We start from the raw sequence: 23,351 nt of genomic DNA, 5'->3' as shown, positions 1-23,351 counted from the left end.
CCCTGTATATTGATGTACAAAAAAAGTTGGCCAAATTTAACTATTTCGTGATTTTCTCCATATTAAACCGTTGTTTTTACACCAAATCTGTATATTTAGATGAATTGATGTCTTGCATTCGGTCACAAACCAATTCGTTGTACTTTGTGCAATAACCCTCTATCTTTTAAACCAAATATCCTAAAGAGTCGTGTGATATGTCGAACTTTTCCTCTGGTCATAAAGAACAAAACAAGTCGGCGTTCGCGTATCTGTACGTAGCCGCAGTTTGTGGCCCTCACAACACGGGCTTCGGTGAGCTGCCGGTCCTAGGAAATGGAATATTACTGATAAATATATAAAGATGGCAAAATCAGTAAACCAGTTTAAGTTACAAATAAAGAAAAGTCTAATAAAAAATTACATCTAACATTTAGGCATTATTTAATGACCTCACCCATCCCCCATCTCCACTCCATCTATCAATTTCTTGTGTGAACTGTGGAATGTCTATATGAAATGTTATAAATATTTATATTGGTTCTTTCTTTGCATGTTCTTCTCCTCTTTCTTTTTTCTTTTATTTGTTAACTTTGTGTAATTGCATGTTGTAACTTAAGGCAGTGTAAGGGGTGCTCGCTTCAGGCCTTTGGGCCTTTTGAGCATCTCCTCATTCAAATGTTGTGTCTTTTATATATATTTTGTATGTTGATTTGAATGAAAATAAAATGATGATGTATGATGATGATGTACATCATTTCCTACAGAGTCGTGAGATATGTCACTTTTCCCTTGGTCATAAGGAACACAAAAAAAGTCAGTGGTCGCATATCTGTAGGATCATTGGTTAATAAGATATAGTCACTTTAAAAAAAAAATTTAACCAAATATCCTAGAGAGTCGTGCCATATATCAAAATTTTCCTCTGGTCATAGGGAACAGAAAAGTCAGTGGTCGCATATCTGTAGGATCATTGGTTAATGAGATATAGTCACTTTTTTTTTAATTTTGTGCACTTAACCCTCTATCATTTTAACCAAATATCCTCGAGTCGTGCCATATGTCGAACTTTTCCTCTGGTCATAAGGGAAAAAACAAGTCAGTGGTCGCATATCTGTAAGATCATCGGTTAATGAGATATACTCACTTTTTTGTACGTTGTGCACTTAACCCTCTTTTTTTATTTCTGGATATCGTTTGGAGTCAAATGATTTTTCATTTTAAAGCTTATGATATATTTTCTAAACACGAAATAAAACAAAATTGACCGCGAGCCGACTTTACAGCTGTTTCGTGTTGGACGGTCACATATATTCATCAACATATTAAATCTTTTATCGCTTTTGGTCAATATCGAATTGGTTTGTGGCTGACTTAGCTTGGGGCCAAATGCATGAATTGGCATATGGCCAAGTCAACTGTGGACGAATTGGTTTGGCCGAATCGACCTGCTTCCATGCTGATAGCAGGAAGTGGCGAAAAATTACTTACTTTTACAAGGCAAAAAGCAACTTTTCTAGGCATTGTTGACATGGTGCCTTCGCCCAAGAAAGTTTCCTACTATAAAGACCTAACTTTTGAGATGGTTTTAAGTTGTATGTTTGAAGGTGCAAAATTAACAATAACCTTAAAATAAGGCGCCGGGTTTAGCAAGTCATCAACGACTTTGACAGATGACGTCAGACAAATTCTCTGTCTTGATCATATCGACATGGACTATATTATAGAGCACGTAGTGTGATGGACTGGAAACTTGACACATCGATCTGAGGACAGCTTTCAAACATAAGTCTTGATAGTAATACGCTGTTTTACTTAGCCTATATCTGGTGGCAGCAGCATTTTTCTACAGTCACGTGATAATGGCACCGGCGGATAATACACGGGGGGAACCGACGGTGTCCACATCTTTTTTTTTCTTTCTTTCTTTTTCAGTTTTTTGTATTTTATCAGTACTTGGAGCTGGTGTGGGAGAGAAAGCATTAAAATACATTCAGGAAAAAATACAACTCGAAGCAAAGATGAAGGCTCCATTTCAAAATCAAAATGACAACAAAAAAACAAAAACAAAAAACCCAAAACAAAAACAAAAAAACACCACCAGACAATGAGCAGGTTCAAAGACCCACAGAAGGAAGATGACAAAACAGAGTCCTGACCCAATCCGAATCCTATTTTGACCTTTACACAAATAAACCACCAGCCCCCTTCTTCATCACATACAATATTTTTTATAAAAACATCCAGTGTTAATTAAACAAAAATCTTTTTGTATTGCGCTGGTATAGGAGTTGCAAGGGCCTGATACTTAGCTGATATGGAATGATGAAATTCGCCATCTTCCTCCTGTGAAAAAATTTGAAGAATAGAAGGCTGACGTTGCGCCAAAACACGCAGGCCTATGTAAGTGTATAATTAGGCCTATTTAATGATAAAATGAACTACCACTAAATGTTCTTGTCAGTGCTGCAGTGCAAAACTTCTCTTTAACATTACATTAAAATAATAGTTACATTGTAAATTGGAACTGACACCAATTTTTTTCAGGAATTCTTGTTTTTCAAGAAATAATAAGTTTATTTGACTTCACAACGCTAAATTATTCATGACTTGCCCAACCAGGTGGTCTCTCCATAACATATGAATATTAAGAATAACACAATGGCTAATTTAAATAAGAATGCGGCACATGCAAATAAGGGGGATTGTCCTCTCCAGCAATTGCTCCATTTTACAACCTTCTTGTAGTTTAATAACGCGATATATTCAAAATTGGTATTGTTGGCGTTTAACTGAGAGAATTCTGAATATGAGAGAATATCCGCCCGAAATTAATCATTTTAACATTGAAAACTGTATAAATGGCAATTGAACATGTAATGTTTTGAATAATAAAATGAAACTAAAACATTACTTACTTTTCTCCAAGAATTGATTTCATCAGACACGTTTTTCCGACTCGTTCTTGACCAACCAGCATAATTCTTGTTCGGTAAACGGGCCTTGTGCCATGTCGGGCAGCTCTCTGGTATAGTTGTAGAGTTCTGGTGTCTTTTGATGATATTTCTTTTGGAGCATGTTGTTCTGTAACAAAGACGGCGCTACCTGTACCAATATTGTAATAGCAAAGAAAGAAATGGCATAAATCGTGCACACTGTTTGGGGTGTACTTTGGCAAAGTGTTACATTTCAAGGATGGGAAAGCGCTAATTCGACACCTGGGATGCGTCGGAGGGCCCCGTAGGGTCTTTTGTACTATATGTGTTTTAGCAAAGGAGGTTATAGAAACATAGGGAGGAAATATCCGGGCGGGGGGGGGGGGCACTCCCACTTTGGAGGTGACGCGTATGTAGGGCTGTTAAGACCCCCTTTTTCAGCATCACTGTCACCTAAAGATCCCATATGTTTTTACGAACACATGCTTTGTCACCCGAAGACCCCTTATTTTTCCATTTGATCTGTCACCCAAGGACCCTTATTTTTCAATTTGAGCAGCAAATTTAATTTATCACTGATTTTGTTACTTATTTTGAAAAAAACAAAGAAATTTGAAGCCATTTAGAACTGGAAATTCGATGTTCGAGGTTTCTGTTGCGCTGTTTTGGCTCTCACCCGAAGGTTCCATTTTAAAAAACAGTCATGTTCTCACCCAATGACCCCATATTTTTTACATTTTGCTCTCACCGAATGCCAAAAATCATGCTCTCACCCATTGACCCCATATTTTTTACATTTTGCTCTCACCGATTGACCCTTACTGCGAAAGTACCAGCCCTACACCTATATCCATTTCTTATTGAAGTTACCCCCCGGAAATAACTTACGTAACGCACTGTACCTTTGATGCCGAATTGATTTGCCGACAGGCTATTCATAAAGTGGTACTATATATATATTTTACGCATTCCCCACTCATTCGATGAGAGGGGAAGTGGTCCATCATCCACGTCTTTAGCGTCCCGTAATAAACTTTTTAGGCTTCTTGTGAGGAACACGCCATCTCGCGATGACCTCATGGCATGTGAACCAATCAAAATCCAGCTACTATCCAACCTGAAAAAGGACGTGCGCTTGATGTATACTTGGTTCTGAGAATGTGTACGCATGGTGGTGATTGTATTAAAGAATATTGTAAAACGCCGTCGCAAATTCGACGTTGTCAACATTATAGGCTATCAGCTGTTTTAGCTAGTTTTGCGTCTGCCTGCATAGTAACAATGGCGCATAGCAACGATTATGGGACTGGCTCAAAAAATCACTATATAGCATTTAATAAAGTTCAAAGTTCATACAAGGTAAAATCGTTCGACAATCGTCATGGATAAGAATAACGCACTGGAAACATACACGTACAGTACGACAGCAACAGCTCACTTCCGGTAATTTTTACCGGCGTGACCTCTGCTGTTACGTAACGTAATGTTGAAAATCAGGTGGCAAATACGGTTTTTCAGAAAACATCAAAAAATGGAATACACGAGTCGTTTCTCCCTTCATTACCATATTGAGCACATAGATAAGATATGAAACATGAGTATAAGGCAAAGAATAACGTGTTAAAGTTGAATTATTGTGGAAAAAATGAATGCTTTTGGTGCGCGAAGTAGCCTAAAAAATGAGAGAAAATGCATGTCACGATCACTAAAATGGTTATATCTACAGCTTTGAGGAAACGCCGGTCTAATGCTTTTCTGTTATGATAAACATTAATTAACCAGAGCTTGTATTAAATTTTCAGCGAAAATGAGCGGTGGAACAACCTAGTCGTAGGTTGAAAAGTTGCGTTCTTTGAGTCCTCGTGTCGTAAGCGCACGTTGCAAGTGTCACGATGCTTCACGAAATGGATCCCAGCCGGCGCTGTCTATTATACATGTTATATTGATCAATATAGCAATTAAAAACGTCTATTGTTATATATTTTATTAATGCAAAATACTCTATTGTGTAACAAAATATTGTAGTCGTCAAAGAAGGTAGTATCATCTTATTTAACTGAAGTACAAGCAGTTTTGAAAAGATTGTTGTTGAGTGAGATACTTGAACATGTTGAACGAGAAATAAGATAGCAAAATTATACCATTTTCAAGAACAAGATGCGATGGCTTGGTGGACAGAGCGAAGGTCTGCAGTGCGAAAGGTTGAGAGTTCGATTCCCATGTTATTCTTAGAATTGTTCAGTTCGTTTTTCTTTCTTTTTTTCTCTGCCTTTTGTCTTTAATAATATAAGTCTAATGAATGTCAGCTTGAAGGCCCACTTTTTTCATGATTTATTTCTTGTTGCTAAGTATTTCATATTTAGGCCTAATCTTACATTCGATTTGATATCTTTTTTTAAAATTCCATTTAAGTTCAGTAGCTTTCAATATGAAATAATTTCAAATAAAGCATGTCAAACTTAAGTAATTTTTAAAAGTTCAAGATTGTATATCGGCCTATCAAATAAAGGAACGTCAACACAGATTTTCACGATTTTTTTAATTGGACTAGACCCCTCCCCTATCGGCAACATATTTTATGAGCTTTTATGCATACATATTAAATCACGAGATGCACGAATTTCAAACCTAATATTTTGGCAAATATGTCATTTTTACACAATGTCCAACTTGCACCTCCGATTACACCTAATTGGAATCAGCCAAGTTCGTTTTCTAGATAGAGCAACTAACTTTGATGTCTTATTTAATCCCCCATAGAACACCACAGTTAAGCGGTCAAGATATTAGGCGTTTTCTTTCATTTTATCTCGCTACCTTCCTGACAGTCATTTATTAATATTATAAATATTGTTATAATTTTTGGAATAACAAAACTTCAAATTTGCCCGAAATCGTATATTATGGCTTTAATAAAAAGGATTTTAAAAAAATGAGTTAAAATATAATCAAAAATCAAAGAGAGGTGCTAGCGGGGTTCGAACCAAGACCGAACTTCCAAATATTAACCCCCGGTATTTACCACAAAGCCATACCAGTGATTTGATAGATACGGTAATAATAGCAATGTTATTCCCACTTATGGCTCACTCGTGTATTCTATTCCTGGAATGAATTAACACCGTCCAAATAATTTAACACAAACCTTTATGCCGACTTTAAAATTAGGTGGGATGAAAAGCCGACGATCAATTGAAAATTTTGACCTTTCGTGTTGAAGATATGGATTTTTTTTCCCAAAACACCAGAAAAAAAAAAAATCCATATCTTCAATATGAAAAGTCAAAATTTTCAATTGATCGTCGGCTTTTCCTCCCAGCTACATACACTTTAAGAATATATCATTAGATTTATAAAATTTACTTCGAGGACTGTTATATATCAAAAATGTGAAAAATATCAAATTTTTATAATTTGTCATAAAATTTGTATTATATCGTGAATTTCAAAAAATGAAAATTATTTGATATCAGAAAGAAAATATTCATCGTATTCAGAATGCAATTCGATATGTCTGATGTGCTCTCACGTCCCACAAAAAATACTCAAAACGCTCAAAACGCTCATTCCAGATCCCTTAATATCACGAACATCCAATTTAAAAGCCAGGTCCAATTGAGGTAGTCAAGAAATCTGTTGGGCTGTGAATTTGGTCCAGGAAGGTGTCCCATGTCAGTGCATTTTGCTGTTGTGTCAATTAGACAACTGTTTGGTTACTGACCAGTATTTAGAGTAGAGTATTGAAGTAATCCTGTGTGCAATTTTTGTTCATTTTTATGAAGAGGATTTTAAGATATGACCTTGTGAAAAATTATAAGTTTCTTTTTGAGGCCAGTTTAGCTAGCAAATTCTAAAGATTTTAATGCAACGTTCAAAAATAATACAAAATAACTTTGTAAAGTTCTAGAGCAAATGTAAAGGAAAATGTCCTTTCTCATGGTACTAAATTCCACTTAGATCAGGTCTAACTTTAGACCCGGTCTAACTCTTTTGTGCATACGGACCTTATTTTATATTACTTGTTGGGAGAGAAATTAGACAAAATAATACACGCGCGCTGATGTTGATGCGAATAATGCGTCTAATGCACGAGCCCCGAAGGGAGAGTGCATTAGGCCCCGTATCCATAGGCTTTTCCCTTGTGGCGTGTGCCCTTGTTCCGTGTTCACTTGTTCCCATGTGACCTGCCACACAGACAACCTATGATACAGCCACTAAGCAAAACAAAGGTTCGTTGTCTGTGTGGCAGGTCACATGGGAACAAGTGAACACGGAACAAGGGCACACGCCACAAGGGAACAGCCTATGGATACGGGGCCTTAGACGCATCAGCTACATCATTGATTTTACATGTACAGCTCCCTTCCCTAGTAAAAGTGGCACAATTGTGATTTGACCCTTTCGTTGTTAAATAAACATAACTCGAGATTGCAACAAGCAAGGTGAACAGAACAAACGTCATTTGAGAGCTAAGACTGCGCCCTTGACGTTGATGTAAGAATAATGTCACAGCAGTTCCTTCTAATTGGCAAAGAGGGCGCTTTTCACTTGCACAATTTTTTTGGAGACAGGCTGTATTTCTAAACTCAATGAGAGAGATAAAAGTAAAGAGAGGGTGAATGTTAGAGAGTGTGTGCGATGGAGAGAGGGGGACAGAAAAAGACCGAGGGGGAAACAGAACCCCGGACGTGTGTATGTGTGTGAGGATAGGTACTATGGTTCAGTGGTCGGTAGACTCGGTAAGGGTATGTTTGGGGTAGGATTGTGTGTGTGGATTTCATATTTACGGCCTACCTGCTTCTTTTATTGCATTTCTTGCTCCTTCGACCCATCTTGAAAGTGGCTTTAGTTTGTCCGACAATTTGCGTACTAGTTTCTTTTTCCGGTGCTCCAATGCAGCTAATACAGCCTCGCGAAAAACAATGTCTACTTCATCCTATAAAATTAATATAAAATTAATATATAACATAAACAAGTTTTGCAATTTTGTTCCCCTTGGAATTGCACCCGCATGGCTATTACCGGCCGGTCATACTCCATTTACCATGTTTACTGGGCAGCAATAGACCAGAATTCTCGCTATTCGCAATAAGGGCGCCGCCAGCGGTTTGCGATGTAATCGTGATGTATCATGGGAAAATCGTGATGTATCATGGGAAAAGGTCGACATCCAAGTCCGCGCAATACGAATATTACCATGCTATTACATAGGAACACGTGACAATATTTTTAGTTTGTCAATATAACGGTATTACACGCAAATCGATAGAGAAAAATTAATTGTGCACATTTCAAATCACATTATTAAGTATTATTGAGTATCGATTCGCGTGTAACACCTTTATTTTGACAAACTAAAAAAATATTGTCACGTGTTCCTATGTAATAGCATGGTAATATTCGTATTGCGCGGACTTGATGTCGACCTTTTCCCATGATACATCACGATTACATCGCAAACCGCTGGCGGCGCCCTTATTGCGAATAGCGAGAATTGCCCTGTTCTGTTAATCTTCTTTTTAGCCTTAGGCTATAATAAACACCTTCATTTTGGACTAAAATATTGTGAAAATTGCAAATAAACACCAAATTTCACCTGTTGTTGTGGGCTAATAGTGTAAAAACGAGACTGGCCCAGGATCTAAAGTTATGTCAAATTTTGTAAAATGTCTATCCTTTGTCGAAAATAATTTCTGTGTAGCGTTGAGAATCATTTACATAGGATTTTGGAGACAAAATGTAATAATTTTGTGGAGATACAGAATGCTAGAACAAACAAATTTACATTTTTTCTTGAATGTGTACACCGTACGCTGTATGTTCCTACTGTTTTGAATACTGAAATAATTCTTAAAATAATATTCTTTGATGAATTATGTTTGCATTTCTAGAGTATATCATTATATGCAAACGTGTAGTTAGGTGAGAAAGTTCAATTTGGTGACCACTCTCTGGCTAGTAAGGTTTGACGATTGATTCGACTTCTATGGACCATTTAGAAAAAAATAGCCACCATGTCCCTCGCAAAAATCTCGGCATTTTTCGCTAGAGGCTAAAATCCAAAATGGCCGCCGCCACCATTTTGAAAATTTAAGTTTTGAACCAGAGCACCTATAAAAATAATTATATAGGTTAGAAAAAAGTCATGAAAGAAAATGTTCTAGTTGACCTCGGACCTAACAAGATTTGTTGGTAACATTTTGAAATGTTTGTCTTTAATGCCGACTTTTATTCAATATTAACTATATTTCGACAATAAATCGGTATCAGATAATTATTCCCAATGCTGAAAAATTTGTTAAAGGAAAGTCCATTTCAAAGTTAGGGGCGATTAAAATCGAAGTCATGTAGTGGAAAATGATATTGATCAGCAATGTGTAAGCCCTGCTTGCATGTTTATAATTTGATTTTGCTTTGATGTTTTTTTTTATTGTACAGCGCTTAGGGGCCTCTGGGCATCAAGCGCTTTATCAAATGCTGCTTTATTATTATTATTATTATACATCACCGAATGGATCACTGCAGTTGGCATCACTGGTAGGAATTTTCCATCAAACATGACTGCATCAGATGGTCTTTCTGCTGCACTAAACTGTAAAAGTACATACACTATGTCATCATCTTAGTCAAGCTCTTTTAGCTTTGCCTTGCCAGCAAATCCACCGGGCAAATCCAGCAAACGGACTACACTACGTTTCTCTGCAACTTCTGTCACAAAAGACGTATCTTTACAGAGGTTTGGGTAAATGGCTAGGACAAGGGTAATCAACATCTGTATCTGGCAAATAAATCTTGACATATATGTGGCTTTTGCTAGGTCTCGCCAAGACACTTGTCATTTGCATCAGTAAGTTGGAGGATTTTGTTAGCTATATAGGTATGTAGTTAATTCACTTTTAGTCTACGCATGGGCATGCATACTCTACATGTCTTGGTGAATGATGTATGGGTAAACTTGGTATTGGCTAGTCGTCCTATTACATGTTGATGTTTTCAGCGACTCACCGATGTCATAGGATTGAACATCAAATGCATTTCATCATAGTCACCACTCACCATACTTTTGACAGTGCCGTTCGTTCAACACCTGCCAAGACTTCAGCCATACCATCAATGACTGCAACACATTTGGCAGCAGAGGTTTCAGCTTGTGCAGCAGTTCCACCATTAACTCAGCACTGTATTGTATCTGGTACTCTGGATTGACATTAAGCTATTCTTGGATGTAGCATGAAGCAAGGAACCAACAGTTGCAAACAAGGCCCTTGGTACAATTGAAAACTGATTGGTCTCAACCGCCTTGGGGTCGAGACAAAGCAAGGGAGCAAACAGTGCCCTATCCTGCCTGAGTTCGACAATCTGATCGCCAATCTTGACTTTCACTTTTATCGCCAATCTTGACTTTCACTTTCATCCCAGCTAAGCTGATAACCACATCTTAAGCTACAGTGCCAAGGCAAAGAAGACCCTTCTCTCCTGCATATGCATAACACCAAGGATAATATGTGCTACCTTTGGAGGAAGTCCCAAGACCACCATCATTGTCACATATTGCCCAACTAATGTGTCTGATGAGAAAGAGTCAAAAGAGCAGTATATGCTACTGGACAAGTCCATCAAACAAGTTCCAGCTCACAACATTCTAATGGTAATGGGCGACTTCAATGCAAGAGTTGGCAAAGAGCACTACAAATTCCCCTACCATGACTCCACCAACAGAAATGGAGAATTGCTGCACACACTGGCAATAGAAAATGAACTGGAAATAACAAATGTGAGCTTCTGTAAGAAAAAATCCAGATTATGGACATGTACTCTACCATCTGGTTTTAAGGCACAACTAGACTACATCCTTGTACGCAGGAAGGGGAGGAATAGCATTCTGAATTGTTGCACCTACAACTCCTTCGCAAGCATTGGATCGGATCACCGTGTTGTTACAGCAAAAGTACGTCTCAGCTTGAGATCAAATAGCAAGACCACCACGGAAGATCAGGTACAACTGGAAGGTTTTGGCACAAGACACACAACTACAAGACCTGTATGCTGTTAAAGTACGGAATAGATTCAGTGCTCTGCAACATGAAAGTGAGGACGATGAAGATGCTACATCCACATATCAATGTTTCATACAGGCAAATAGGGAGGTTACGGAAGCACTGATACCAAAGGCACCCAAACGCCATAAGGGGACAATCTGGACTGATTCCAGAACAGAGAGTGCCCGGAATGAAGTGCATGAAGCATATGTGAAGGATACCCACGAATGTACTAGTGTATCAAGATCCAAACTACAAGCAAGGAAGAATCACCTAAAAGAGACATATGACAAAATTAATCAAGAAATCCTGGAACAAAAGATCACCCAGGTAGAGAGAGCAGATCAGAATTGCCAGCACAAAGCTGCATGGGATCTGATAAATGAGATCAGTGGAAGGAGAACTGCCAAAAAAAAGGTCAGATCAAAGGGGACACAGAGAGTGAGAGACTGCATTATTGGTTTTCCCATTTCCAGCAGCTACTTGGGAATCCACCAGTCATTACCAATGAGGATGAGCCGATAGAGCAGGTGCATCGGGAATTTCACATGCGAACAGATGCTTTCGATCAGGAAGAGTACGAGGCAGCAAAGAAGGTCATCAATGAAGGAAAAAGGGCAGGTGATGATGAAATCACACCAGAAGTTTTAAAGAGATGTAACCTTGATGACATCATACTCTATTTCTCTAATGAGGCATTACTGCATGGTAGGAAACCCGAGCAGTGGTCAATTCTTAATCTCATCCCAATTCCAAAAAGCGGTGATCTCAGAGAGGGAAGGAATTATAGAGGCATCTGTTTATGGGTTGTTTTACAATCAGGGTACACAGATTGTCTCACTGGGGGTGAAAAATGAAGTGTCTAGTTTTTCCTCAATTTGTTTGTTTTTGTGTTGTAGATGGGTTAAATAGGAAATCTGTAAAATTTTTAGGCGTCAAGTGTTCAGAGTTTTAAGTTATGCCAGAAACATGTTTTTGATGGCTGTTACACAAGACTACTGAGAAAAGCACTTAATGTTACCTGGCAGTCGCACACCACCAATAAGGAGCTGTACGGTAATCTTTCCCCAATCTACAAAAGGCTGAAAATAAAAAGGCTGATATTTGCTGGACACTGTGCCAGAAGTGAAACAGAGGCAGCTTCCAGAGTTTTGCTGTGGCAGCCAACGCATGGTAAAAGATCAAGAGGACAACCACGGAAGGATTACATCAAGCAACTAACAGAGGATACGGGACTAGAGAGACAAGACATTAGGAACTGCATGCAGAACAGAGTTGTGTGGAGAGCCATCAGCGGAGTCCGACTAGACAAGTCGACATAAGCAAGTAAGCAAGCTACAGCTTTTTCTTTGGAGCCCACAAATGTATCTTTCCTGTTGACATGGTTGTGATTCTGTCTTGAACAAAATCTTTCTTTTCCGATCGAAGCATGCTTCTGTTGAAGTCATGTTGGGTTTATAATAATTGCTTTTGTAACCAAGTTGATCACTTTGTCACATTCATTCATTTGCAAACGGATTATTGTGAAATGGTTGATAATACGTCTCAGGTTAGCAACATTCTCTTCCTGAAGCTTGGCCTTTGCTTCTATGTCCTCATGGTGCTATTTTGCTTTATCTGTGTTTATAACAATAACCGTTTCTGCTTCTTTTGCCAAACGAGCAAGTTCAGGGGCAACTAGGGAGAATGTGTGTGGGTAGCTTGGTAGAAATCTGGCACCGTGTTTTTGAGACTTTTTGCTGACAAGCTGATACTTCAGCTGCCAAATTTGTTGCAGTCATCGACAGTATGGTTGATCTCTAATTAGTAGATAAACCAGAAAAGATCAAAACGTGTTCTGACTTAGTAAGCCATTTCATAGAACGACACTGGCAAAGGTACGGGACGTCGGTGACCATAATGAAGTGTGCTTAAATTTGAGAAGTTGAAGGTCTCTCAAGCTCCCAAGAAACAGCAGACACAAAGCTAATTCTACATTGTGTTAATGTCATAGCAAATCGTGCCATATGTCTGTTAAGATTTATTCACCAGATACAGATGTCCTAGTCCTAGCATTAGAAGACATTAGACGCTACCCAAACCTTTGTTCATCTACTATTCCTTTGTGAGCTGGGAAGGTAGAGTCTTTTTCTGGATTCCAATCACTAATGGGGTAGACATCACCAGGAGATTTGCTGGCACTGCAAAGTTGAAGTTTTGACAGACGCGGAAAGAAATTGAAGTGTATGCACTTTCACATATTGGTGTAGCATGACGGCCATTCAAGTTTTATTTGCCTCACACTGATTTCACACATGTAGCAGATGTTAGGGAGTATGTGGCTCTTGAAGAAGAGGCAGGCGCAATCAGAGGATCTGCTGCCAACAAAAGCCACTTGTACCAGCTATCATGAGAGCGCCGCTCTACCAGTCGTGATGACTGGGATGTAGTTGATGGAAAATTCCTACCAGTGATGACAACTTTGCCTCTTGCTCCAGCTGCAGTGATCCATTTGGTGAAGTGTGGATGTTTCAACTAACCATGTGACAACAATCACTACAAGTGCCGAAGGAATAAACTGAACTGTACCGAACTATGTGGTTGTTCTATTGAGTCGGATGAATGTGAGAATACAGAAAATGTGCCTCTATCAGATGATGAAGATGATAATGATAATATAGTGATAATAAACTATAATGTGTATGTATATGAATGGGGTTAGTTACCATGATACAGTTTTGAAAGACTTACACTTTAATGTATAATAAAGTTTTAGAGAAGAGTACATGTGAAGTAACTCGTACACATGACTGAAAGTAGAATTCATTCATTAGTAATGTACAAGCATGTGAGCATATCTCATGAAAGGTGAAGAACTGTATACGACATTCAAAGCCAGACATTGCTGAGAATAGACCATAAATGGCCGCCATTTTGAAATTGCAGATGACTGTTAATCTCATTGTTCCCTTAGTAATCTGGCACAATGTTTTTCGAACTTGTTGGTGTTAACAATGTGGGTATTGCCACTAAAATCAGACTCAAAGTCATAGAATATTCACAACTCAAGTTATGGTAAAAATGTTTAAATGGCGGCCATTTTGAAAATTAAGATGGCTGCCAGTCTTATTGATCCCCTAGCAATCTGGCACCATGTTGTGTGGACATGTTGGTGTTGGAAAAGTGGATATTGCCACTAAAATTAGCCTCATAGGATATTCACAACTCAAGTTATGTTAAAAAATGTTTAAAAGGCGGCCATTTTAAAAATCAAGATGGCTGCCAGTCATATCAATCCCCTAGCAATCTACCACTATGTAGTATGGACTCGTTGGTATTGGAAATGTGGGTATTGCCACCAAAATTAGCCTCATAGGATATTCGCAACTCAAGTTATATTAAAAATAAATATCAAAACGGCGGCCATTTTGAAAATCAAGATGGCCACCCTCTGCCACACCTCAGACTTGTCCACCAAAACTTTTCTTGCTCTTTAGGACCTATATAAGGTATCTAAATAGGTGGGATGTTTTAATCATTAAAAATGCACGGGGCAATATATCATACCACAGTCCTCCGGACTATTAGGGGGGACTTACTTTTTTGGAACCGTTTATCTCCAACGCAACGCTAGGAAGCATTTTGTATATGAAGAGGCGCGCTTCGAAGCGCTTCTTAGGTACCCACTCCTCCCTACGCCATACACAAATTCGCCTAGCCCCATTTCCCTAAAATAAAATTTTCAAAAAATCACACTTGGCAGAGGTGGTTTTCGAACCCTCGCCGCCTGCCGCTAGCATTGCTATTGATCTAAACGTCAGTGTATGGTTCCGATTCGCTAGACCGCTCGGCCACCGATTGTTAAGTAGCAATTTTGAAAATATGAATGTATACATAACTTCAACATATCCGCGGCCACCGCGGGTATAGAATTAACAATATAAAGAAAGAAAACGTACCATACGTTTTCGGAATTCACCTTAAAAACATTAATATAATAGAGCTACCGCTATAATCTTGTAATAATGTTGAATTCTCAAGCGCATGCAGACAATACGAAGGGCCTATGATACATACACAATACATAATCGATTTTGATTTCGTGTACGTGGTCTGTGCTCTGCAGGACATCGCGTCGGTTTGCAAGGTAGGAAGCCTTGTCAGCCTACCATTTTTCTTGTATAAAGACGGTCTGGATTTTTGCAATTTATAGTAAAAGCCCACATAGGTCCCCAAAGTTTCTTTCAGATATTAAAAGATTAGATTCCCATAAAGTAATCTTTAGTGGGGCCTATGCAATTTTTACATAGATTTTTCATAATCTTTTCGGCATTTATTTTTACTAAATTCAGAAAAATATTTTGGCGTATATAAATATATAATATTTTGCCTCCTAAACCACATAAACTGTAGCACGATTGGGTATCACGAATCGTTATATATGATGTACACTTAATATTCAAATATTCTTTTATACATATGATGCGTCAGTTTTTACACAAAAATATTTCATTGAAACCCCTCCCACTCGGCTATTTTAAAAAGGTAATCAGGCTTCCTCAGCATGTGCAATAAATTAGCATTAAAATGTTTCTTATTCTAGCATCCTTTTAGAAACACTTGGTGAATCGCTGCTGTGTTAGGTACCTAATCGCCTATCGTGAAAGTGTAACAAGAGGCTGACATAATCAGTCGATAGCGCGGACATTTCTTCACTCGCAAACTAGCGGACTTTGTCACATGTTTGCGTTGATACATGTAAACACCTCAAAAGAAATAAGTCCCCCTCTGAACATGTCGTCATAACATCGTAAGGTTTCATTTTGTACCAACAAAACTAACTTTGAAATAATTATATGACTGTTTACTAAGTGCTGTGTGAAAATGAGAGTAATGAGCCTAAATTGAAGACAAAAAGTGCCCTTTCCAAAAGTCACAAAGTAGGCCTATGCTTGTTAACTGCAAGGCGTATTGGGACAAGGAATGGAACTGGCCATCTTACAACTCACTGTGCTGAACTCTGCACCAAGGGGATTTGCATGGCTGAATGATCAAGAATCGATACACATTACAGTAAATGTTCACTTGGTGAGGATTTTAAACTGCACTCGAACACATGGGGTTTTCCATTAGTAACAAGCCATGAATCAACTTTTGTGACAAGCATAGGCCTACTTTGTGACTTTTGAAAAGGGCAGTTTTTGCCTTCAATTTAGGCTCATTCAGCCCTGAAGTCATGGAAATCTCTCATTTTCACACAGCAATTAGTAAACAGTCATATAATTATTTCAAAGTTAGTTTTGTTGGTACAAAATGAAACCTTACGATGTTATGACGACATGTTCAGAGGGGGACTTATTTCTTTCGAGGTGTTTATATAGGAAAAATACCCTCTCAGGAATATTTTACTCTTGTGGTGCCTTCAATTTAGGCTCATTCAGCCCTGAAGTCATGGAAATCTCTCATTTTCACACAGCACTTAGTAAACAGTCATATAATTATTTCAAAGTTAGTTTTGTTGGTACAAAATGAAACCTTACGATGTTATGACGACATGTTCAGAGGGGGACTTATTTCTTTTGAGGTGTTTATATAGGAAAAATACCCTCTCAGGAATATTTTACTCTTGTGGTTCAAGTCCCATTCATTCCGTCATTCACACGTTCTTTGAGATATTATGCAACGTTTCATTTTGTCATGAAATTGTATATATGTATTTGCTCACATAAAATATGACCTATTTACCTTAGACTTAAGAGAACAATCTAAGTACTTGTAAGCGTCCTCCTTTTTAGCAAATTCCTCTGCCATATTTTTACTGACTTTTCTAGAAATACAACTTTTATCTGCCAGACCTACAATCAGGAACGGTGCTATTGGCCCATGCTGCTTAATTTCAGGTACCCACTGGAAATATAAAAAAAAAAAAAAAAAAGTAAGCACAGGTCAAAAAGAATATATCCCAATGTGAAGCTGTGCATACATGATAGTAATTCTGTCGGGTCGAGTCATTACATGTGCTGACATAACTTGCCTTTCGTTCAATACTTTTGAATGACTCTGTGGAATTAATGGAGAACACCGCAAGAAAAACATCCGTCTCTGGATACAAATTACGTCTTAGTTGGGTAACGTCTTCCGAGCCTGCGGTAGAAATTAAAACTGAAAGTGATAAGTAAAATGCTAATGAATAAATACAATCTTATTATTGATATTGTTAGGGGTAGGAAATATATGGTGACATTTTGTTAAGGGTAGGTGATGCGCCTAGTGCACTTAGTTGTAGTTGAAGATAATAGTTGTAGCTGCTGTTTCCCTAAATATCCTTCATCCTGTAGGAAAAGATGCATTATGAAGGTATTTGGTTATGTGCCGGAAATACCTTCCTTAATGACCTTTGACCCCAAATATGTGTTTACCCTAAAGACCCCAACTATTAACCGATGCCGATGACTAAGTCTACCATGTAAGCTGTAGAAGAAGAAGCATTTTGGGTAAAATCGCATTTTTAGGCAAAATAACTCATGCGTGACATTTGACCCCAAATGGGTCATGCGAAATTTACAGGATGGGGTAGTGGAGGGACGTCCCCCCTAAAATCATAATAGAAGAAAAAATTAAGCAATTATTGCCCTGTGCATCTTCATTTTTAGCACGAAAAACGACACGTTTTGGGCCCAAATTGGGTAAAATTACCAAATTTTGCCCGCTTCGCGCGCACTGGCCTATTAAACAGCAAAACACACCTTAATTTAGGGCTAAAATAGTCTGAAATCTAAACTTTTTTTCGCGCGCTTCGCTAGCGCAAAAAAGTGAAAGAAAAACCGAAACAAAATATGTTCGTACCCCGACCCCCCCCACTAAACTTTTATGCTTCCGCCGCCACTGATTCTGAAGGTGGTTTTTATTTTGAATGACAAGCTCCTAGAATAGCCGTTAACACGATATAAACACAATCAAGGTCTTTTTTTATCTTTTTGTCATCTCTGGCTTAAATTTCTCAAGATTTTTCAGATTAGATTTGGTTTCATATAGCTGAAATATCCTGTAAGATTTACACCAAACGGTGGTTGAATTTTAAAGAAAATCAAGAAAATTAAAGTCTGGCAGGGTAGTTTAAAAACCTGCTTCACTTCCTGTATAACTATTCAAAAGGGTTCAGACAATATTTGGTATTTTGGTATGCAGTAAATAATGATACTATTCCCCATGTTTATCAGCAGTAATAAATTTTGGCATTGGCCCTATTTTTCAACTCAAAACCCAGAGAAGATACCTTACCCTTCTCAGAATCTTTTGCAACACGATTCATCCCCTCATTTCAACAAATTACGCCTCCATTACTTTGTTGGGGTTTCCTTTGTTTTGATTTTGAGTTATCCATTTTAACACAGAAATTTCGGACCATGCTTATTGCTATGTTCGTTATTCGTTTCCACATAGGAGAACGGCATGGCATGAAAAGCATATCAGTGTTGTGCAATTAATTGGGGTTTGATGCCACGTGAGATAAAATACTGCTTAGTGTTTTCACTTTCAAAAAGATGTGTGTATTTTGGAAAAAAATAATTCAAAGAAATCTTTGTAATAACTCACAAAATATTAGAAAGACAACAATGCCACACATTTTCAATATTTTTACACTTTTTTGTGAACGTAACCCCTGGGACGTAACCAAACCCAGTTAACAAGTGTAGCACAACCCCCGGAAATTTACTTCGTATGTTGGAATTTTACTGTGTCTAGATATTCCATAACGATAATAAAAAGTGTTTCTGTTTCGCTCACGAATACCGATCGTCGTGCAATTTTCTGTGAATTTCTAGAAAATATGTTTCAATCTAAATCTGAAATTTGGAGGAGTTTTATTAAAGAGAAAGTGACTTTTAAGCTTTGTTTTCACCACTGTTGATAATGGGAGAGCGTGGCGCAATGGTTAGGGTACTTGCCTTTAGTGCATGAGGTCCCGGGTTCGATTCCCGGCGGTGGTGATTTGCTGGGATATTGACTTGGAAAAAAAAGTCTGAAATTAATTGGCAACTTCTGTAGATTAAATTCAGACTTCCGCTCTCCCATGGTTCATTTAGAATTGGGTAAATGAATCATGAAAGTACTCCGTCCTTCGGAGGGGACGTTAAGCCGTCGGTCCCGTGTACAGAGAGCCATACCTGTACATGTATCTCGCAGCCAGTTTCGAAAAGAGTAGGGTGTTTACCCCTGACTGTTCCCAACCCGTCCCGGTGTTCAAAATGGACCCCAATGTAAATAAGCTTCAATAGAGGCTTTCTTGGGTTATCCAGGGTTGTCAAAACCCGAACAAATCAAATAAAAAAATTAAAAAAACTGTTTATATGCCCGAATTGAACAGGGTCTAGATCATCTCAGCGATAGTAAAAAAGTGCTTCTGTTTCGCTCACAAGTACCGATCGTGATGCAATTTTCTGTGAATTTCTAGAAAATATGTCTCAACCAAAATCTTAAATCTGGGGAGTATAATTAAAGAGAAAGTGACTTTTGGGCATTGTTTTCGCCACTGTTTCTACGCCCGAATTGAACAGGGTCTAGATAATCCAGCGATAGTAAAAAGTACTTCTGTTTCGCTCACAAATGAAATTTTCTGTGAATTTCTAGAAAATATGTATTAGCCTAAATCTGAAATCTGGAGGAGTATAATTAAGAGAAAGTGACTTTTGAGCGTTGTGATCACCTCTGTTTCTTTGCCCGAATTGAACAGGTTTGTGTGCAGAACGTATTTAGCCTCTCGTCCCTCGTTGTGTGGCCCATTGAGATCGATGATTTTACTGGGCTTAAGTTCCATATTGATAGAAAATCATGCTTCTGTTTCATGCCCAACACTTTATCGTCATGCAATTTTGTGTGAATTTCTCAAAAATATGTCTCAATCTATATTTGAAATCTGGAGGGGCTTTTTTTTTAAGAAAAAGTGATTTTTGAGTTAAGTTTTCGCCACTGTTTCTGTGCACAAAACTTATTCACATGTATCTCGGCCGTTGTGTGGCCGATTGCGATGATTTAAAGTCGGGGTTCATGTTTACGTTGTTGATAATCAAAACTTCAAGGAATTTTTTATCATAATTTGATTGCTTTGATTGATTTGATAAACATTAGTTAGGTGGTTGTACATTGTACATGAAGCTTATTGAAAACAGTGAGGAGACACAAACCAAAACAATAATAATAATTGAACTATAATCTAGTCAACTGGCTTAATATTTTTAGTGGGGATATTTTCACGTCCAATCCTGAACGCATCATCAGCCCTACTGATGTTCTGGCGGTAAAACTTCATTGTCCTGTGAAATGGATGTTGTAGTATCACAGGTGATTATTATTAATTCATACACTCTTAGATAGCGAGAACCAATCAGAGCAAGCGTTAGAAAAATCCAAACCATGCATTGATTGTGTCTAATTGCACTCCGCGTACTACGCGCAGTGCTTTCGCGCGCGTTCGCGTCTCGTAGGCCTGATTCATTTTTCGGGCGGGTTGATACATTTATATTTGGTTCTATTTTCCAATATTTTTAGTGATAATTTTGTTATAAAAACAGCAAATATCACATGTTTTTTCTTCTCGTGTATGAAATAGGTTAATGAACTTGTATTACTTGTTGCTCGAGAAATTAGACAAAATAATGCAGTTGCGCTGATGTTGATGGGTCTAATGCACTCCCCCTTCGGGGCTCGTGCATTAGACGCATCAACATCAGCGCGAGTGCTTTATTTTGTCAAATTTCTCTCCCAACAAGTAATACTTGTTCATTAACCTATAATTACTACCTGGATGAATGATAATCTTCACAAACGTACAAACCAAAACAATCAGATATGAAAAGTGAAATTGCATCAAAGCACAATTTGGGTTTAAAAACATTCATACACTCCTATATCAAAGTAGCCAATCAGAAAAGCTGTTAGAATATTACGAAGCATGCATTGATTGTGTATATTGTGCACTCCGCGTACTACTCGCAGTGTTTCTCGCGCGTTCGCGTCGCTTAGGATTGTGATGTGCCCTGAGTAATTTAATTATATTTAATTTTGTTTACATGCTGAAAGTATTTCATGAGATGGGAAACTCCCTTTCACTGGCAATAGCCTGAGTTTGTGTGTTATGGCATGTTCTGGGGGAATTCCCTTTCATTCATCAAATGATCAAAACAAACTGAATCAGAGTTATTAATATCATAGGGGATTTTCGATATTACTCAATATCCAGTGCATAGTTGCACCATCAGCATGATCAGGGGAATCCCTGATAACAGATTGTGAAATGGACATGATTTTGGAAAGTCCCTAAGAAGTAATGGTCTATTAATAGATTGTGTGTATAAAAGGTGAAGATTTAGAGTTTGGTTTCCACAGAATGTCATGGGAAATTGTATACTCCACATGTGTGTGATGGTCTTCGTGCTTCAAAAAAGAAGTACATTTTAACCAGTTTATGTAGCCAATAATTGAGCTATTTTAATACAGCAACGAAGGAGATAGCGAGCAAACAAATGTGCTCTTCCTCATCAAAGGATTAAAGTTCTTCTGTCGATTTGCTGGAATTTGCTGGGTTTGTGAAGGCCACGCATCTGTCAAAAAACAGCGGAGCTGTGTTTAAAGAAACCTGTTCCCTGGAAAAAAAGTGATTGGTGAAAGAAACACCATTATTGGAGCAAGCAGCGCAAGGAGATATATTGTGAAGAAAGCAGCGCAAGAAAACAAGTAATAGGAGCAAGTAGCATCATTTTCGTGTGAGGATTTCATATGCAAGGATATTTATAAACGCAAGTGTACACTGGACTTCGCTGATTTTCGCAGGACAAGTGAATAAGGATATATTACATCAGTCGTCCAGAACATTAACATTGCAAGAACTCTAGGATCACCAACAAGAAGACCGCTGGTTAAGTATTGATAGAATAAAACTGTAATTGTGTGATTTTATTGTATTGCAATATTGTTGTTATATGTACCAAGCATACTTTGTTTTCAATTAAAGACTTAGATTTTGTTAGCTTAACAGTGTATTTGTGTTGTGCATTCGTGTGAATTTGAGTAAAAGGTGATTTTGGCCTTGAGTCAAGTACGACTCGTAACAGGATTGATTCATTTTTCGGGCGGGTTGATGCATTTATATTTGATCCTATTTTCCAACATTTTTAGTGATGATTTGTTATATAAAAAATGTAAAAATCACGTGTTTTTTTCTTCTCGTCTATGAAATAGATTAATAAACGCGTATACTTATTGCTCGAGAAATTAGACACAATAATGCACTTGCGCTGATATTGATGCGTCTAATGCACGCCCCCCTTCGGGGCTCGTGCATTAGACGCATCAACATCAGCGGGCGTGCATTATTTTGTCTAATTTCTCTCCCAATAAGTAATACGCGTTCATTAACCTATAATCAGAGACCTGTTGGTGACAAAAGGGATATTAATACATGGTCGATCTTAATGAGAATTTAGAATAAGAAAAATGTCTCTCTCGATTCGGCGGAAAATATTATTTAAAACTCATTCTTAAACACCTGAGAATGTTCTTGCAATCTTATTGGTTCTTACCCGTGTGATATGACACGACACGATATCACACACTTTCACAAGTGTCAACGCGATACTCGTACGCGCTATTTGAACCAATCGGAGGTGCATAGCAACAACGGGACTGATCGATTCTAAGCCCTAGGTAATTCCTTGTAAAATGTAGGATTTTTGTGTCAGTTCCTGCAGAACTGACACCTTCTCCTACAGGTTTGACGATCACGTGATAATTCGAATCATCATATCGAAATATCACGTGGGTAAACATAGGGCCTGCACTTTGGCTCGACATTTGAAAGGGGCGTGAATTCATTTTTGGATACGCCCCTATTATAATTAGGTAATACTCGACTCACACTCATTCCCTATGTATATACATGTACCACATGTAGTAAATCTGTCTGCTTTATCTGTATTGTGCCGTTCTTAAGGTTATTAATTATTTTAAACTGTTGTGATTTGGTAGTTCACAGCATCTTACGAATGGTAGTGAGCTTTGACAAAAACTGCATTGCTCAATTCATAGCGAGCATGTAGAAGAATTAAAATATCAGAGATATACTTTTATAGGTGCTGCTGTTCTTGAGTTACGTTGTAAAGAGGTCTGAAACAACAACACTTTTGTAAAACGTACATAACTCATTAACAACAATAAATTAAGCAGGTTTGCAAAGTATACGATTTGTAGAATGCACTTTTGCAAAGCATCAAGGTGTTAATTTTCAATAATATATTGATCTAGATAATGAAAATCGATTTTTAGGTTGCTTCGACCAACAATACCTCGTCTACCCTTAAGCAAATAGTTAAACACGATTTCATCAAACATTATAACAATAGCTCTTTTACAGTGTGCAATC

At 37.9% G+C, this 23,351-nt stretch overlaps 1 protein-coding gene across 1 annotated transcript in view; it reads right to left on the bottom strand.

Annotated features, from left to right (window-relative positions):
- The window catches only part of LOC140165969 (uncharacterized), a 221,425-nt gene that overhangs the window by 137,623 nt on the left and 60,451 nt on the right, over positions 1-23,351 (bottom strand). Inside the window, exons 4-7 of the mRNA XM_072189329.1 lie at positions 16,968-17,077; positions 16,679-16,840; positions 7,710-7,851; positions 2,898-3,084 (exon numbers count right to left, since the gene is read on the bottom strand). Of these exons, the coding sequence (XP_072045430.1) occupies positions 2,898-3,084; positions 7,710-7,851; positions 16,679-16,840; positions 16,968-17,077 (601 nt within the window). The remainder of the gene's footprint in view (positions 1-2,897; positions 3,085-7,709; positions 7,852-16,678; positions 16,841-16,967; positions 17,078-23,351) is intronic.

Source organism: Amphiura filiformis, chromosome 12 (assembly GCF_039555335.1).
Source record: "Amphiura filiformis chromosome 12, Afil_fr2py, whole genome shotgun sequence".
In the NCBI taxonomy this organism is placed as follows: Eukaryota; Metazoa; Echinodermata; class Ophiuroidea; order Amphilepidida; family Amphiuridae; genus Amphiura; species Amphiura filiformis.
The sequence above is the reverse complement of the archived record's forward strand: the minus strand, read 5'-3'. Positions and strand labels throughout refer to the sequence as shown.